This window comes from Phaethon aethereus, assembly GCF_964289735.1.
Source record: "Phaethon aethereus genome assembly, chromosome: 1".
Taxonomy (NCBI): domain Eukaryota; kingdom Metazoa; phylum Chordata; class Aves; order Phaethontiformes; family Phaethontidae; genus Phaethon; species Phaethon aethereus.
In genome coordinates, this window is record NC_138575.1 from 13,588,531 (window position 1) to 13,608,221 (window position 19,691).

General features: G+C 39.0%; 1 protein-coding gene across 2 annotated transcripts in view; it reads left to right on the forward strand.

Moving 5' to 3' along the window:
• Nucleotides 1-19,691, forward strand: part of MAGI2 (membrane associated guanylate kinase, WW and PDZ domain containing 2) — a gene marked incomplete at both ends in the record, with an annotated part of 789,860 nt that overhangs the window by 734,037 nt on the left and 36,132 nt on the right. For both annotated transcript variants that reach the window (XM_082004503.1, XM_082004504.1), the window contains 4 exons: nucleotides 5,650-5,835; nucleotides 9,109-9,304; nucleotides 12,373-12,613; nucleotides 14,531-14,674. In XM_082004503.1, the coding sequence (XP_081860629.1) occupies nucleotides 5,650-5,835; nucleotides 9,109-9,304; nucleotides 12,373-12,613; nucleotides 14,531-14,674 (767 nt within the window). The remainder of the gene's footprint in view (nucleotides 1-5,649; nucleotides 5,836-9,108; nucleotides 9,305-12,372; nucleotides 12,614-14,530; nucleotides 14,675-19,691) is intronic.

Consider the following 19,691-nt stretch of genomic DNA (forward strand, 5'->3'; position numbering starts at 1 on the left):
AAAGTAAGAGGCTGATAGAAATACAGTGTTAGAAGCAGTATCTGTATTCAGCAACTGCTTTGGCTTTGTGTACAGCTGACCCAAGCATATGGACCTTCAGGTGTAAAGCCACAGAATTTACTCTTCCTTTTCTATGACAAAAAGGTGTGGGAAGGATGTTAATTTGCATCATGGAGAGAAAAGTGGGTGATTTTATCAAATAGAAATATTATTATAGAGAAAAATCTGAATATGTACTTATCAGTAAATTATTGAAAGTAGACCCTAACCACTTTCTAAATGCAAAAATGTCTTTTAAATCATTTTGTCTCTTTATTGTTTAATTTAAGTTCCCTCTTTTGATAATGAGCTTAGAGCTGATCATTGCATAATTAACTACCTTTTGGGAAAGCATCAGCTGCTAGGTGCCAGCGCTGCGTCACTTTTGTGTTCTTGACACAAATGCTGTAAATCTCTGAGGGATATTTAGGGGGAGAGGTTGAGGGCTTCAAATATCTTAGAAGCTTTTGTGGTCTTAGGATTCAAATCTCCCTGAAGTCACAAATTTTTCATGAAACACACTGCAAAAATATTAGATCTCATCATAAGATTCGTTGTCAGGAAATGCTTCTGTGGCATTACTGTTCTTGGCTAGGTTTTGGGATGTAGGATTATAACTTCTACCTTGGAAGGATTTTTTTTCTTAAGGTAGATACCCATATGTATCACTCTTAAGTATCACATTTTGAATGACTTGATAGTATTAGAGAAAAAAATCTATATGTCTGTTTTGAAGGACTAGATGTTTCATATACGTATAAACTGTATCACACTAATTTCCCATATTTTCAACAATTTAAAAAAGCTGTATAAACCTTCGTTTACCATAATATTTTTCCCTTGAAGTCTCATCCATTGTGTAGTCTGAGAGAACTAAGAAATTAATTGACCTGCAAAGGGGCAGCTTGTTTTCTGTGCTCACTCTTAGCATAAATAATGGGATTCCCGAAAAAAAACCCACAAATCCAAGTGTTTCTGTATAGCCTGCTAATATTAAATGTTGCTCAGGTAACTCTGTGTTTTGAAATAAGTGGATCAAATTCTCTGCAGAGTCTAATCCAGTCACGTGCTGCCACTGTTCAAAATGTACATATGTTTGCAGAACAGCTTGTGGCAAATTCTTAAAAGAGGTGTGAATAGATTAGTAAAAATGTTTAAGGGCGAGTGGAATCATTTATCACCAGTCAGGTGATGTGGGACGTCCTTTAGAAGGTTCCATTACTAAACGCTCTGCTTAGAAAAAATTACAACACTGAAGATGCAATTTAAGAAAAAATATGGTGTGTTAACAAAGCTGTAATTAAATGCCAAACATGGGAGGTTTCTTCCTGAGAAGAGACCTGTGATGCTGGGAGAGATCGAAATGCTGCAGAGCCCCACGCGGTCCCTGGCCATCACCAGTGGCAGAGACAACAGCACCCACAGCAAGCAGGGACCTTCCCCAGGCATCTCCTCCACTTTCACAACCACAACTTTCTGATTTAATCTGCAGTGGATCCACCCCCGTGAATTCGCCCAATCCTTTTTTGAATCCTGTCGTTCTTCTGGCCCTCCAGAAGGTTGCCCCACCTTCTCTTCTCCCAGCTGCAGACAGAAAGCTCATGGACTACTTTGAAGAGAGGCTGTTCGCTGCTTCTGGCTGCTGTGCTCCGAATCTTTGCTAGCTCAGTGCTATGGCTTTTGAGTGGGGATACTGGAACTATCAGCAATACTCAGACTTCAGGTGCACAGTACTAACTAGTAATAGTTTGTTTTATTTGTTATTCTTTTTCAAAATCTTAAAAATCTATTTACTGTTTTACTGAGTTTATGTTTTTAAGAGAAGCAGGCACACTTATTTCAAGACCTCCTGAGTGGCAATACATAATTTAGGGCCCATCCCTGCTTAAGCTTAGGCAGGGTTCATTTTTCCCCATGTGCCTCGTGAAGGATCTTGTCTGTCACTTCACTGAGCCCACTCGGTACTGACAGTTTTACAGCTCTTCCACACCTGCTTTAGATGTGACCATTCTGAAAGACAAAAATTCTCCATTATTCAAATCCACAGTTCATTTCTGCCTTTGTTCCTTAGCTGTTACCTAATTAATCCCCTATGAGAGTATCTCCTTATCCCTTCACAGTAAGTATTTCACCACCAAAGGCTCTTAAAAATTAGGTTTTCTAATATATTCTAATATGTTCATATTTTCATGAACAACCTGCATAACCTACATCTCTTAGAGGCACTCATGCCTGTAAATAAATCCTTAAATAAATCCTCCCCACCCAAGGCAGCAGCAGGGACCATGGTGGCCAGGATATTGTGGTTTTAGGAGGAGACTCAGGCAGAGCTCCACTGAGGAGAGCAAACAGAGACCAGAAACTCTTCAGGGTATTACTGGGAGAGAAGGAGCTAGGAGATAAACTTCTCATATGATCTAGAAATGCACCAAAACCAACTTCAGCTGAATGTTTATGAGTTTCATTAGTAATCCACTAGATTTTCCCATGAAACCCTGATATCAGATACCAGTGGTCTGCTTTGCAGAGATTCAGGTTCCTTCTGCGAAAGCTTTCCACACCCCACTCTGCAGCAAGATCGTATGACAACACATTGCACCGATCAACCTCAGAAGAGGAGCATTAAATCCTCAAAAAAACAAAGTGCGGTAGAAAAGGTACCTTGACAGATATGCGCTTTGTTCAGAAGGTCACCTACTGTTGATCCTTTCATAGCGTGGCAGGACGAAGGGAGCTGCAGTGGTAGCAAAACATTTAGAGTAGGTATCTTTATTGGGAAAGTAAAGGCCATTCGGCTTAAGAGGAAGAAAAAAGGAATACAAAGTTCCTCTTCTTTTTCCTTCCCCTCCCTTTTCCCGGGATTTGTAGCAGAATGGGACTCTTATGGCTTTCCCACCTCCAGCTTTGATTTTAGTAGACATCTGAAATAGGCAGACATCTGCTCTATTCACTTGTCAGGTGCAAGAAATCCAACAAAAATTGTTCTGGCAAATTAATAGGATTTCCCACCCACCCCCCTCACTACTGAGGTGATGTCTCTGCTTAATTATTTAGGCCAGCACAAACATCTTCTTTAGGGTTAGCAATGGCAAGCATGGGAATTTGAACTACGGCATCTCAGCCATAATACTTCTCCTTTCCTCCTACTAAATTTCTTTCATATAAAGCAGTCTCATTTTCAGATCACCACTGATGTGTAGTACAGACATAGTAATTTCAGACAAATCTTTTATTACATACACCAGAAACAGGTATGTTTTAGTCTTAGTTTAAATGATTCTTGGTGATGTTTTAGGAATTGCTTTGATGTGAAAGGCTTTGTGTAAATGTAAACCATTTCAGCGTCAAGGTAGTCTTTTACTTGTTTATTTACTGATATGCATGCATGGCGGTTATATATCTGCTTCGAGGGTAAAATAAACCCAAGTTTTGTACAAAGTGTGGCTATTCCTATTCAGCATATTTTAAAACATAAAAAGGTTTAGACATTGTGACATAAACTAGGTACTTATTTCCTAAGCGGCAAGACATTTCTGAAGTACACTAGTTGTGTCAGTATCACTGCTGTAGTTTAACCTGGCTGGCAGCTAAACATCACACAGCAGTTGGCTCACTCCCCCCAGTGGGACAGGGGAGAGAATCAGAATAAAGGTAAAACTCATGGGTTGAGATAAAGACAGTTTAATAGGGCAGAAAAGGAAGGGAAAATAATGATAATGATAAATGAATATGCAAAACAAGTGATGTACAATGCAATTGCTCACCACCCACTGACTGATGCCCAGCCAGTGCCCAGCAGCGGCTGCCGCCCCCCAGCCAACTCCCCCCGGTTTTATTGTTCAGCATGACGTCATATGGTATGGAATATCCCTTTGGCCAGTTGGGGTCAGCTGTCCCAGCTGTGTCCTCTCCCAGCTTCTTGTGCACCCCCAGCCTGCTCGCTGGTGGGGCAGTATGAGAAGCTGGAAAATCCTTGACTTAGTGTAAGCGCTGCTCAGCAACAGCTGAAACATCAGTGTGTTAGCGACATTATTCTCATCCTAAATCTAAAACACAGCATTCTACCAGCTACTAGGAAGAAAATTAACTCTATCCCAGCCAAAACCAGGACAATTACTAAAGCCATAATTTAATTTATATTCTTGGCTGAACTATAGTTGTAAAGAAGCATGCACTTTGATTATGGCTTGCACTTCAGAGTACTCACTTATATTTTTAATTCTCAGAAAATTAATTTTTAATGCTGTAAGCAACACTTGTGTCCATACTAGAAAAAAAAGTCACTCTGAGGTATGTGTGTTATAACTTTGCATGAGATGTGGAATCTGTGTTTGTCACCGTCACCTTCAGGGATTATTTATCAGAAGGCTGAGAAATTTGTTCTGCAATGATGGAATATTCTGTACACATGTCCTCTTAGAGCTTTGTTTTATATGAGCTTTTAAAGCCTAGATATTTCCCAAAAGAAGCTTGATAAATCTTTTCTTTCATCTTTTCTAAATTCTCTTTAGATATTAGAATTTTAAGGATTTTTTTTTTTAAAGAAACACAACTTTTCAAACACCAGTTGCAGATGAATAGAGAGGCCAAGCAGATTTGTGCTAAGTTTGCCAAGACTGAAGTGTAGGATTGATTAGGGATACTCAGACACCATTAAGTTATTTTAGAATATATAGTCAAATTTAATTGTGGTAAGCATATTTATGAACAGGAGAGAGAAAGAAAAACAGCATGCTCTTTGGGGAGCCTAGATATAGAGAAAAGAAGATTCAGCTATATTATATGCATTGAGTTAAAAAACAGAGCAGAATTGGGAAGAAATACTGGGGGAAAGATCAAGAGTAATATTTAGAAAATTCAGTGAAAAATAAGGGGAAAAAAACAGAACAAGAGAATTGATGGAGTGTACAGAAAAGTGGAGAACCACAGAGAAGAGCAAAAGGAGAAACAAAGTTGATCTGTAATGTTTTGAAAATGGGGGTGTCTATTTAATGTAGTAAATGTGTCTATGCACTCATAATTAACTGCAAATTCATGCTGGCATGAATCTAGTTAGAAATTTGCACATCTCAATAAATCTTCAGTATGGTTTCTATTTATCAGTTAACATATTTGAATGGAGGAGGAGAACAATTTAGTGAACGCTGGGCATTTTATCTATTTGTATATAAAATAAATCATGTTTGTAGTGCTTCTGTTGCAACATACAAATAAAGAAATTCTGTAAACTAGGAGGTGGGAGGCAATTTATGACTACTACTTATTGTGCAAATTTATCCCCTTCACTGTTTTAATGCCTTATTGTTCTCCTGATCTGTTTATTATCTTGTTACGTGCCAGGTTTGCAAACTAGCTGAACCATAAACTAATTTTGGACTTCATCTATATATGCCATGTATATATGAACATCCGGATTGTGAATTTTTAGTGAAATCTGTACTGTGTTAATGCAAATGTCATCGAATAAGAATTTATATTCTTATATGTTTATATACAAGCTGTTTTTTAATTCTTATAGAACTTTCTTCCAAATCAATTCATTTTCTTTCGCTTGTGAACATCGCCACTTGTTTCAGCACATGTTAACTGTGACTACTGTTCCTTGTCTAGCTGTTCCCCATAAAATAGGACGGATAATTGATGGAAGTCCTGCGGACCGCTGTGCAAAACTTAAAGTTGGAGACCGGATCTTAGCAGTGAATGGCCAGTCTATTATTAACATGCCTCATGCAGATATTGTGAAGCTAATTAAAGATGCAGGTCTCAGTGTAACTCTTCGCATCATTCCTCAGGAGGGTAAGTCAATGGCCCTTAAAAACAGGAAGAAAATTTGAAGGAGCCTCCAATTAGCTTGAATTATGTCACCGCTTGAAAGAACATCTTTTGTTTTGCTTTCTCAGCTGTAACACAGAGCACACCAAAATTACAGCCTTAGAACCAGCTCAAAAAGTATCTGAATTCTTGAAAAGGTTCCTAGTTATGAAAACAGCATTTAAAGCAAACCTGGAGAAACCTGAGAGAGAGCTGAGTACCAGAGAGTCAGTGTTAATGACTTTTGGAAGAATTGTCTTCTATGCGGAAAAGCACACTACAAGAGGGACAGGTTTTGAGTTTGTCATGGTTTAACCCCAGCCAGCACTAAGCCCCACGCAGCCGCCCGCTCACTCCCCTACGGTGGGATGGGGGAAGAATTGGGAGAGTAAAAGTGAGGAAATTCATGGTTTGAGATAAAGACCGTTTAACAGGCAAAGCAAAAGCCGTGCACGCAAGCAAAGCAAAACAGGGAATTCATTCACCATTCCCCACGGGCAGGTGGGTGTTCAGCCAACCCCAGGGAAGCAGGGCTCCATCACGCGTAATGGTTTCTTGGGAAGATGGATGCCATCACTCTGAACATCCCTCCACCCCTTCCTTCTTTATATACCAAGCATGACGTCATATGGTATGGAACATCCCTTTGGCCAGCCTGGGTGAGCTGTCCTGGCTGTGTCCCCTCCCAGCTCCCCGTGCACCCCCAGCCTGCTCGGGGGCAGGGCATGAGAAGCTGGACAGCCCTTGACTGCTCAGCAACAACTCAAAACATCATCACATTATCAACATTTTTTTCATCCCAAATCCAAAACACAGCCTCACACTAGCTTCTATGAAGAAAATTAACTCCAGCCCAGCTGAAACCAGTACAGAGTTCATTCCTTTATATCCTGCTATAAACCAAACCAAATTTAGGCAAAATGATTCACGATGACTGCAGGGGCTGTCAACAGCCATGTTCAACTACCTGTGACAAAAAGTGTTGTGAAGGAAAAGTTCAGATTTGGTAGCTTCTTCCACATGTATCATTATAAATGCACAAGGCAGGAAAGGACTGAACCCTAAATTATCTCCTTTGTAAGGTGAGGATAAGGGAACAGACTCATTATTCTGGTCATTACTCCACAGCTAATCAGTGAAGATCTTTTGATGTTGGTTTCATGGGTTTTGGGGTTGATTTCAGGGCTTTTTTTCGTTTAGCGATGTGCTGTACTGGTGTATGAATTTTTCTGTATTAATGAGTCTGTGGCTTTATATCTCAGCAACAAATACCATTAGAGCTAGGGATGTCACACAGCAAGTAATGTAATTACTTAATGATCCGTGCTCCAGCTAGATGACCTTCACCTTCCATTGCTACATCCAGCAATGGGACAAGAAAATAGTCTGACACTGGCCGTGGACTGCAACTGGGGTAACTGAATCTACTTTGTTAAATGAATTCAGTGAAGGGAAAAACACAAACATACACAAGTTCAGAATTCACATCAAAGAGCTGCTGTATGATCACTGGAGGTTGGTTTTGCAAGCATCTGCAAAGTGTGATGCTGCATGCAGTCTGTGCAGATTATTAGGCCTCACATTAGCAAATTGCTGATAGGTCAGTGTTAGAGATGGATACCTTAAATTAGAAAGAATGCAGAGGTGCATCGGAGATACAATGCTACAAGATGTTCTCGCGTGCTAGTGGTGAGAAATTATTTGTGCCCAAGGCATGGCTTCCTCGTGTGAGTCTGTGACACTGGACACCTCATTTGCCTTCTGATATTAGCTTCCCAGCTTATAAAATTAGGAGAAAAGTTTAATACCTCTGTAATGTTCTTTCAGGTGAAAAACACCATATAAATGCAAAGCAGTTTTAGAAGCAGTTTATGATTTGACTAGTTCAACCATAGCTATGAGAGTAATGTAGAAATGAGGGACGACGCTCCCAGTCTTCGTCTCTGAAACTTTGCAATACAGAAGAGACTCGCAGATGCAAAATTGGCAATTAAAGCCTTAAGCATAGTAATTACACAGACAAGTATTGCTTATGCCTGCACGAGGAGTGTTTTAAGTGCAAATATACAGGTTTTTTGACAATTAAGCCTAAATTGAAAAGATTTTTTAAATAATTATAAGCATAAATTAAATAAGTAGAGAGCCATGAGAAATGTGCATTCATAGGGGACAATTTCACATGTTAAAAAATGAAAAATAAAACAATTCATAATTCAAGCTAGATTAAAATATAAAACTAGGCAAGATCTGGATCCTGCATAGTTACTGCTGTTAGAGATGCTCAGCCATACACATGTCCATTCTGGATGCTTTGCTGCATGCCACACGTGCCTCACTCATTCTGTTGCAAGCAAGAATAAAAAAATACGATGTGTACCTTTGCTGTTGATAATGCACGAGCAATTCTGCAGCGCCCTGTCCTCTTTTCAGGGTGGAGTCTCTCTCATTTACACTTCTTAATAGGTAAACGATGAACAACATAATTGTGCTGGTGTGTCTGGAGAAATATATTCAATACGAGCTCAGGGCCAAATGTGTCTTCCCCAAGTGCAGCGGGAAGCCTGAAGGAAGGTTGGCATCCTTTATTTGTAATAAGGCCACGAGGCCACATTTCCTACCCCAGCCTCACTCTGTCTTTTTGAGTTTTATGTTGTTTGCAAAGAAGGGCTCTGGTTTCTGCAGTGTTCCTATGTGAAACCCTGGTCATTTGGCACAATACAGTGAAATAAAACATCGGTTTAGCTGGTTAGTCAGAACTTACTGAGATTGGTTTTTCTGCTTGCAATCCCCAAAGATTTAAAAAACACAAGAAAGTCTTGTTGAGCTCAAAGACAGCAGAAGCTAACACAAGCACACCAGTGTTTTAGCTTTTGTGACAAGTCTGCCATCCCGTAACAATCGTGAAAGCAACAAAATCATTCATTCTCTCAAAATTAAAAGTTTTCAAATATCAGTATTTCTAGGCTTTAAAAGAAAACATGAAACACGGAAGCCATTTGCTTTGTTCAGCTGGGTTTTAAATAATGGAGGTGCCAACCGGAGTTATAGAAATGACCAAGATTTCAGATCCCACTGCTATCAAAAGGAGCCCATTAGGTTCAGATGTCTTAAAACCTAATTATAACCCAAGAGAGTAAAAGCGACAAAGCATAAATTTTCAGAGGTAGCGTGCGACCAGAAATGATTATTGTCTACCTTTGCCCTTTGCTAAATGCCACGCCGTGACAGGTCTTTAATCTCCAGCTTCCCATTACGCAGAGCTGAACAGCCCGGCCTCGGCCCCCAGCTCGGAGAAGCAGAGCCCCATGGCCCAGCAGCACAGCCCCCTGGCCCAGCAGCACAGCCCCCTGGCCCAGCAGAGCCCCGCCGCCCAGCACAGCCCCGCCGCCCAGCACAGCCCCGCCGCCCAGCCGCCGCCTCCGCAGCCGCTCCAGCTGCAGGGACACGAAAACAGGTGAGAGCGGCTCCTCCAGCCCCGGCCTCCTGCGAGGCCCACGGGACGCCCTCGGGCTGGCTCCTCCTGCTGCCGCCGGCAGCGGCGAGCCTCCGCTGGCGGGCCCCACGCGCACGGGCCGCGACTGCGCTCGCGAGCGCGCGCTCTGCGTGCCGGGATGCTCTGCAAGTCTTGCTCGGGTATGAAAGGCGCGATTATGAACGAGGGTCTAGCCAAACTTCCCGAAACTTCCATAAGGCCGTATCTTTGCCGAAGGGCTAAACACCGCAGTGTTCGTGGCTAGTAATTTCATTGCTAACGTACTTTCTTACATCACTACGACTTTAGAAATATGGGTATATCGGTATCTGACTGTGAGGGGGCCTTTTTTTTTCATTATCTTACATGTCTTTTTTTTGTCTCTTAGAGTTCTGGAGTGAGGAAGGTATTTTTATAACAGGTTTTATCTGTGGCGTATCATTTCCCTGCCAGTTTCTCGTGTGTAATTTATGCATATGCATTGACAAATTTATCTATGATGGAAATTAAATGGCAAGGGGATAGAGATTTTGTGACCAACTGTATTAAAAGCTGTATATATAAAAAGCATGCTCAGGTTGTGAGATGAAACAACTTTCTGTGATCTCCAATCAACACTATTTAGTTTTTGGATTAATTTTTGGCATGTTAAATGAGACTGATTACACTGACTGTCTTTATGCTAATGTTCAGTAACCAACATACCTCGTCAAGAGCCTCTTCCCCAAACAGTAGATGTTGGTTACAGAATTGTAACTTTTTGCTTCTGGAGATATTTCTGTTCAGTTGTGATTTAGACACTATACCCTCTAATTCTCCTTGCTTAACAGATGTAGCACTTTCACTTGCCCAAAATTATTTTCTTTCCATTAGTCACACTTGGCAAATTTCTTTGCCTTATATCTCATTGAGTACTTTTTCCAAAAGTGATGACCTCATAGAAGGCATATGTTTCTGACAAAATCCCATGCAAAGCTTTCACAAAAGTCTCTCTGCACAGTTGTAAGTAAGTATTAAGTATTAAATGTCTGTTGAATCGGGAATTTTCAGAGGGGACCAGTAAACTATATTAATTAAAGTTCAAAAAAAGATTTTCTGTAATAGTTTTACTGAAAAGCATGAGCTATAATTGGTCATGTCACCATTTACATATTCAGCAAAAATTAAAGTGCCTCCAAATGTAAATACAAGCATCATGTTCTGGGATACAGCTGTGGTCATATATTGGAACCTGCCTAAGGATGACTCTTATTCCAGAAATAAGTCCATTATGGCCAGTTCATATAGAATCATTTTTCACTAGATTTTATAAGTCATATTACCACTCGTTTATATAGCCACATACATTATTTCTGTACCAAAATCAAAATACTGTAAGATATTTAAAACTCTTAGGATTACCAACTAGTATTTTTACTTACAATATTAATAAGGATCAGTATCACAATGAGCCTGTTTGTTCTCCATCTTCTTTTTACAGGATCATGATACTGAGTAAAGAAAGTAAGAGGATTGCCTGTATACATGCAGGTCTTATTATAGGTGCCATGTTCAAGTTTGAAAAGAACATGTGGCAGTAGGCTATTTTCATCTCAGAAAAGTCAAATGGAAATGGTTCTGATATTTTCGTGTTTGGTTAGACATTTAGCTAATTAAACCTAGCATGTGGGAACATTTGCCATAATGTTACTGTAACTGTACTAATAAAGTAATGAAGTTTTGAAACATATCATGTTTTGAAATGTTTAGATTATTTAGATTATCTTTTAATAGGTAAATTAACATGATCAAAAACAATGCTGTCATTTATTCAGAATGTAGTTTTTTTAAATCAGTAAGTACATTTCAAAATCCCTTTCATAGTTTATATGTGCCCATGTAGCCGCATGTGTATGTGTACATACATGGTCACTTGGTCAACTGAAAACTTCCACACCATTATTAAAGCAGAGTTTGAAAAATATATTTCCTTTATAGGAAAAAAAAATTTCCTTCAACACCTAGAGGAGGTGCAAAAACATTCACTATGTGAAAATTTTTGTTAAATTTAACTCAAACTACTATTACAGAATTACCTTTTTTAAAAGGTTCAGGACTTCCATTATGCCCATTCAGCAAATTAGGCGGCCAACAGTAAGAAATATTCCTTACTTCACCCTGAAGTGTGAAATGCCATTATATACTGATTTCCATGTGGTAAAGGAGCCACTCATTCCCAGCTGAGTAAATCAATTAACTAGTTGCTGAACTACAGAAAGTCACATTTTCTTTGAAATGCTAGGACTCATCTTCCTGTCACCAGTTGCCAATTAAAGCAATATTTTATTTGCTATTAATTCCTCATTAACCAAATTTGTTTTCCTTTCACCCTGAACCTTCTGTGCATAACCACTGATATGACCTGCTACGGGCTTGTAGCCACATGGTATTATAGGAAGTGTGTAGTAGTAGTAGCAGTAATAATAATAATAACAACAACAACCACCACTATACTAACAAATGTTATGTCAAAGAATACCTTTTGTTAAAAAGATAACAGCTAGTACAAAGAATGTAACCTTAAGAAGCTCACAATAATAACAGTTTATGTCACTGACAGAGAGGGGCTATAAATGTCTGAATTAATGTTTCTTTTAGTCTATAGAAACCTTAGTTCTGGAAAAAAGCACCTTATAAACTCAGTGAATTATTTTGTAGTGAGTATTACGGTGTTTACATGTGCAGTTTCATCTTCCAGGTAGGCAAGGCAAGTGGGAATCAAGATGCTTTTCCTGCTCCTGTCCCTCTGAGCCACATACCTGATCTCACTGATACAAGCTGGAAAATTGCACAGTATGACCCAAGTGAAAATTGCTTATGTCCATGTTTCAGAAGTGCTCGCTGGTTTTGGATGCTTCAACTATTACCCTTGAAAGTTTTGCTTCTCGGTGAAAATTTGTTTTATGCAGCTTCGCAGCCAGGCAGTTTCCTTTCATTCCTCAGTATTGCACATAATGCCTATTTGTAATGTTTTGCCACTTTCTGAAACTAAGTCGTTTTGCCTTCCTCAGTTATAGGTCAGAAGTAAAAGCCAGACAAGATGTGAAACCTGATATCCGGCAACCTCCATTTACAGACTACAGGCAGTCCTCAACGGACTACCGACAGCCTCCGCTGGACTACAGGCATCCGCCGGTGATGGATTACCAGCAGCCACCACCGCTCGACTACAGGCAGCCGCCCTTGATAGATTACAGGCAGCATTCGCCTGACACCAGGCAGTACCCTCTGTCAGAGTACAGGCAGCCCCAGGTACAAACTGAAATATTTGCAGCACTCCTAAACAGAAAGCATTAGGTCTGTAGGGAGACATCATGTATATTGGTAAAAAAGATGACATTACAAAAGAAAAAGTTTTTACTCAGAGTTACTGCTTCTCTGTAGAGGAAATTACTTCAAAACCATTAATATTAATGAAGAACTATGTGATCTGTCAAATAACACTACATTTCTAGTTGTGTGGCTATAATGTTAAATAAATGCTATTTTTAAGGTACTGAAGAGTTAAAATAAAAGTTCTAAAATAAGCTTCGTTTGCATCTGCAGAGGAACTTTTTTATTCCTAGGGATGTAATACACTCATCAAACAGTGGATGTACTTAGGTCAAAGTGCATTTCTACAGCATTGTTGAAAGTGAAAATTTTATCTTATCTGAATAAATATATAAAAAAATGTGAATCCTGACTGATAAAATTACATTTCTGTTGGTATTAGTCTGGATGAGGAGAAACTAACTTGTGAAACTAGTTTTTTGGACATCAGGCATGATCTTACAAATCCAAAGAAATAAATCTGAGATGAAGAGTTGTGTTACCTTGGACAAGACTCTGCTGATGACAAATATTTAGTGACAGCTCTGAAGGTTTGAGGATCTAGCCCAAAGTTCAGACTTTTAAAAAATCCTTTTTCCTTGCATAAAGACAGAAAAAACCCAGAGGTCAGAAAAATATTAAATAAGAGGATGTAAACTTCTGCATACTATATGCTGGAACCATATATAAGTGGTTTCTATGTCCATATTTTCAAAGCCAGACACGTAAACATTGGTCAAACATTGGAACAGGCTGCCCAGGGAGGTGGTGGAGTCACCATCACTGGAAGTGTTCAAAAAAGGTGTAGACATTGTACTTCAGGATATGGTTTAGTGGACATGGTGGTGTTGGGTTGGTGGTTGGACTTGATCTTAAGGGTCTTTTCCAACCTTAATGATTCTGTGTGATTCTGTGATTCTGCGTGATTCTGTGATCCTGTGATTCTGTAAACTGTATCAATGAAAATATCCAAATTCTTAAATGGGATCCAGAGAACTCTCTGAAAATTGTATGCATTTTGGTATCTAAACAGCAAATCTCTATCCCCATGCATATATCCTATGAAATGCTTCTTAGTGTCTGAAAAGATGCTTAGACTGCCTGTTTTTCACCATCACCAGTTTAATTCTCTAACCACTCGTCTGCACAACCCAAGCTTGCTCTCATTTTCTGCTTGCTACCATGGCTTTTGCAGTCCTGGCTGCCAACGGAGCAGAAGCAACAGAGCAAGTTTCCACCCAGACCCTGGGGCTGGTAGTCAGGGTCCACCAACGAAAAGCTGGAAGGATGAATCTCAGCCTCTGCAGGACACAGAAAGCATGAAACCCAAATCTCCTACTTCCCGCCTCTGTCTCAAGGCACATGTTTTAACCGAAGTAATGAGTGTTGCTGTACTTTGGACCTCTATGGAGTCCAGCCTGCTAATCATGTTAAGTTTTGCTGGGAATGTAGGAGGTATCTCTCCTACTAATTTTCAGTTGTGGTGCTGCATACACAGGAATTTCCTGCTACCTCGCTTGCCAAATCAGCACTTCCTGCATAGACATAAACACTTGTACTCGGGTACCATGAAAGTATTGAGGCTGAATATGGAAACCATCTAGAGAGCTTTTGGTACCAGGGAACTGCTGGATGATGCTCTTTCAGGATGGTTGAGACTCAGACATTTACATTTTGCTGAAGTCTCTTTTCAGAAATGGACAAAGTCTGTCAGTGTAGAAGTATACTTTGAAGGTCCCTCTGTTTATACCAGTAGGATAGATGCATTTTTGAAGATATGTATTTTAAAGTTTTCTTGAATGTATACCATGACATTCATATGGTTAATTGTCTTTCATTTTGTATGTGTCTATACAGGACTTCGATTATTTCACCGTTGATTTGGAGAAAGGAGCCAAAGGGTTTGGGTTTAGTATTCGAGGAGGAAGGGAGTACAAAATGGATTTGTATGTGTTGAGATTAGCAGAAGATGGACCAGCAATAAGAAATGGAAGGATGAGGGTAAGTAAAATGTATTGTAACAATTTGTTCAAACTTTACAAATATGTTTGGGGTCAAAGAGAAAACAAGTTTTTTCATCTCTGATCAGGTTTTAAAGAACCGATGCCAAACACCTCTAATAACACAAAGTTGTCCTGGAAGAGCTGAAGAAATTACTTGAAACTTACAGTAGCTCTGTGTAGTTTTTTGTGGAATAAATATATTAATTCTTGTTGATAATAACTTTTACTGTGTTATCTATTATTCTCCTTATTCTTTCACTCATATCTAAGCAATTTAAAAATCTCTGACAAGGACTTTTGTATTTCTTTAATAATAATATCAGCATAATTAAGTTATCTCTCTAATCACAAAGGCAAAGTGATAGCTATGAAACCTAAGACCTGATCTGTGTTATTTTACTAATTTAATCAAGTTTTCTTCATATTATTTGTTAAGTTTGTTTATTGATATTATTCAATCTTGTTTGTAAGGATTTGTTTTCACTATTTGTCTGAATAAGTCCTTGTGCATTTCAGTTCTGTGTTAGTAGAAATGGTAATAACACCACATTCAAACACTGAATCTGAAAGGATTCACTTAAGAAATTCCATTATAAAAAAAAAACATGTTCTGTGTAGGAAAAATAACCTAAAAAAAAATAGATGGTTTTAATCTATCCAGTTGTTATAAAGAAGAGGCATAAACTCATTAAGGGTTGCTCATATCTTGTAGAATAGAGAGTACACAAAAAGGAAAAGGAGGGAGGAATCATTGGTGAAAGAGACTACCAAGAGTCCACATAAAAAATGTGTTTATGTATCTAATTAGTGCAGCCTTGTTGAACCAATATTTAACTATACAGGTGGTCAATGGAAATTGTGTTCTGTTCCGCAGTAATAGCAGATTTTGCAAATGTCATGGTTGTTACACAGATTCTGTTTCATGACCCTAACAATCTCATCAAGTTTGACTCCATGTTGAAAGAGCGTTGTCGTCTGTCTAAATATGCAATCAGAGACTTTCTGTATGCAACTCAGGAGTTTTACTATGCTTCAAATCACTCTTAATTTGCCCACTTCATAGAATTTTAGAAGTCAGTTAGTCCTCAGTCGTACCATGGAGCGCAAACCCCTGGCACCAGGAGCTTGAGTAAGGGAGCAATGGCATAAGCCGTCCCTGTGACAACAAAGCCAGGCAGGCAAGCAGACAGGCAACTGGTAACTGAGAACTACTCCTACAATATTTGTTGTGGGAAATATAGGTGAATTAATGCTGCAGCTAGAACTTTAATTCAAGAATATCTTCTGTGGTGAGTGTTTTCATTCTTTCCTTTACTTTAGCAGTATTACAGTCAGTTGTTCTTAATGAAAAGCTGTAAGCAAGACATACATTATCAGGAAAAATTTGTGCTTTTAATAAGCTCTGGAATCTTATATTTGGAAACATATAGCTAAGATTACAGAACAACAGAAGAACCCCTCTTTTAGAGAGGGTTCATTTCAAATAATAATCTCTATTAGGCAAAAAACTAACCTATTAGAATCTGTGCATCATTTGAATAAACTAACACCACAGAATAAAGTTAGACTATCCAGTCTGTGAATAGCCTAAATATACAAAACACGTAACAAAAATACTTAGTTTTTTTCAATTTCATTAGGAAAAGTACAGTATCTTATAAAGAAAAATGTTAGTATATTTTCTAAAATAACTTATTCTAAAGCTTTTTTGTTGATGTGGCCACAGTACACAGCCAGCTGTTATTCTGGCCACACAGTTGTAACTGGGTATTTTCTCCCCTTTAAAAGCATCATTCTTTGGAATTAATTTTAGCCTCCAGCCTTGTCACTGAGTCTTGTGTTGTATTCTCCTGTTTAACAGCCATTTTAACCTGACAGTCACAAATAGGCTTGGAACTTGCAAGACTTTTTTCTCCAGTGACCTGTAACTGATGGACAGAAGAAGGTCAAGAAACAGCTTCTTCAAAACAAAAATAGAAAAACAAAACAAAAACTAATATTTGCTGAAAGGAATAGAGTATATAGGAAGATGAGCAAGGGAAGCAGAATTCTGTACCCATATCTCCTTTCCTAAGTTTACATCCACTGTCGGTAAAGTAGGTTTATTCCCATTTCTTGGCTTGGGACCACCAGCCTGCTTGCTGCAGTTCTGTATCTCTCTGTCTCACAGATACATCTTTATAGCAAAATATGAAAAAATCTGTTCAGTGCTTCTCGCTTCACATACCACCACCTTTAAAGATCAGATTCTCTGGTCCTAGGATTTCAGCATTGGGGACAATAAACCATGCTTGTGTGGTAGGATCTTAACAGGAGCATTTTCCAACTAATAGTTCTTCTTATGATCTAGTTATCCATTATTGTTTTACTTCCTATTTCCTCCTCCTTGAACAGCTTGCTTTGATTTAACTGAAGTCTTACAGAAAAACATGAAGCAGTTAACACAAGGTGCAGATCATGCTTATAGGAAGAAATAATTCACATAACTCCACTATTACTCCTGCTCACCAAGCCAAGAAAAGAAAAATTAAACCAGCTAAGTTGTTGGGGGGGGGGGAAAAAAAAAAAAAAAAGAAAAAAAGAAACATTACCTGTAAAGCGTTTAGGTGTAATATGTAAATGTATTCCACAGATAACATTTTGTTGTCAGTCTAGGTACAGCCCGCAAAAACCCTGATAGAAACATATTCATATTGACATAAATGTCCCTACTTTACACAAATAAATAAAAGAATATAAATTACTCTAAAGTAATAGAGCTATATGTATACCAGTGGGTTTATAAATTTGTATAACTGGAGCAATGCAATCTCTAACTGAAGACAGCTCCAGACAGGCAAGTCAAAGTCTGCATGTTGTACTCTGTTAGTGGGCACTGCAAACCCTTAGTGATGGGATGAGCCCAACAGCTATATTCCACTTGGACAGGTGCTAAAAAATATGAAAATCTATCAGCACACATGCAAAAGGTTCTGAGGTATTCTCAGACCTGAGAAGATTCAAGAGTCACATGATGACAAGACTCACATATAAAAGAGTTATGCATTACAGATGCAGAGGATAATTTTAAAGAAGTAAAAGCTAAGATTATAGGAAAACAGATGTAAATAAAGAACTGGTATGGAGCTATCTTTTATAAAAGAAAATAAAGTGACACCAAAGCCAAGGCATCCTTATGACACTTTCAGTTTGTTCTTCAGGCTCTTATGAACTCCAGTGAAGCTTGGGAGCAAATGAGAGAATAGACTCATAGGCTGAGGAGAGCAAGCACTGAAAGTGATGGTCTTCCATTGGCCCTAGAAGAACTGTCTGGATTTGAAAAGATTGATGGAAGGGGAATAAAGGTGTAATGAAGTTTGTTATCATATCACCATTTCCAACCAGAAGTCCTGGTCTTCCTTCCTACTGGGAATGGCATGCTAGGCACTTTGTGTTTTTATTGGAAAAAAATCCACTAAGGAACTCTCCATTTTAGGATTAAAAGATCTAAAATAGTCTTTAATTGCCCTTCATGACTGATGGAATTTTCTACTTTGTGGAATTGTTCTGGGAACTGGAAAGGTGGAAAGGTGGAAGACTAGTGAGTTGATGTCATACAGAGTTCATCAGTCTCACCAGGTTCACCATGCTTTTCTACTCAAGGATCCCTTTCTGCCAGCCTATATAGACATTGCATTATGTCTTAAAGTTCAACAAACTATTGCCTTAAAAACAGTTTTGAAACTTTCACAGTCTTATTACACTGTACTTTAGTCAAGGTACTTTTACATGCACTGAGACTTTTATTTGGGCTCATAGACTCTGCTTCTGCAGAAAGCCCAAGCACACATCCTAGTTTAACATGGATTCATCTGTCACTAGACACGGGAATGAAATGTCCATCAAAGGACCCAGAAGTCTACTGGAAGAATTGTTTCTTCACATGCATCCTCTGCCTGCATGGTTGGTAAATTATTCTCAGCTAGTGTTGGAGAGCCACAGCTATAACTGCGTAACTTCATATATGTTGTGGTCATATATGTCGGGTCATATACCACAATTGACTTTGGCAGGATTTTACTGCAATTCAGGGATAAAACATATGGCGATTCCTCACAGAAGGCCTCTGTGGAGTGGAACCTCATTGCTACAATGGAAGCAAATACAGGTCCCTCTTAATTCTGACAGCTGAGCAGAGAGAAAGCTACAATGATTAATTTTGAAAAACCTACCTGTCACGAACGAGTGCTAGGGCCACTTAAAGAGTCACCACCAAAGATACCAGAAAGCGAATGATTTTAATATAGAATTGTGAAAAGGTATGACAACAAAATTCAATGGCAAGGTTCACTCCATTACTCACTTAAGATGAAAAGGTGTACAAAGAGAAACCAAGTTACAATTAGATTGGAATGATTTGCCCGTAGATCGAACCAGGCTAATGTGGCTTACATGTATATTGAGGAGAGAAAGTAGGGGAGACCCTCCTGTTGAGTCACGAGGTTCAGAGTGGACCCCCTTGCCTCCTAAACTCCTTCTCAGAGAGGAGTCTAGGTGCAGCTGAATCCACTCCTAGTCCCAGGCTTGGTGAACAGTTTATGACTAAAGGGATAGAGTATCGGGGATTCTGGTGTAGTGCTTGGTGTAAGATTAAAATCACAGCAATCAAATTCAATAACACTACTGAGATAAATCAAAATATCAAATCATGTATATAAATCAGTAACATAATTAACCTAAAACTTACTAAGATTAATGATATTGAGACAAATCAGAGTATTAAATCATAGCAACATACTAAGATCAGGCACTTAAAGAGATACAAAGAAAAGAGATAAATATATACCAAGGTACCTTTAAATGCCCCACCTCGAATTCGATTGAATACTCACATCGAATGCTTTGCATCGCTCAAGGAGTGATCAGCCGAGCCTCTGAGTTGACCGTGAACTTGAGGGTTCTCGGGCTCTGAGAGGTGTCCCACTCAGAGGGAGATGCTGGTCGCAGCCCACTGCGGTCCAGGAGAGCTCAAAGGG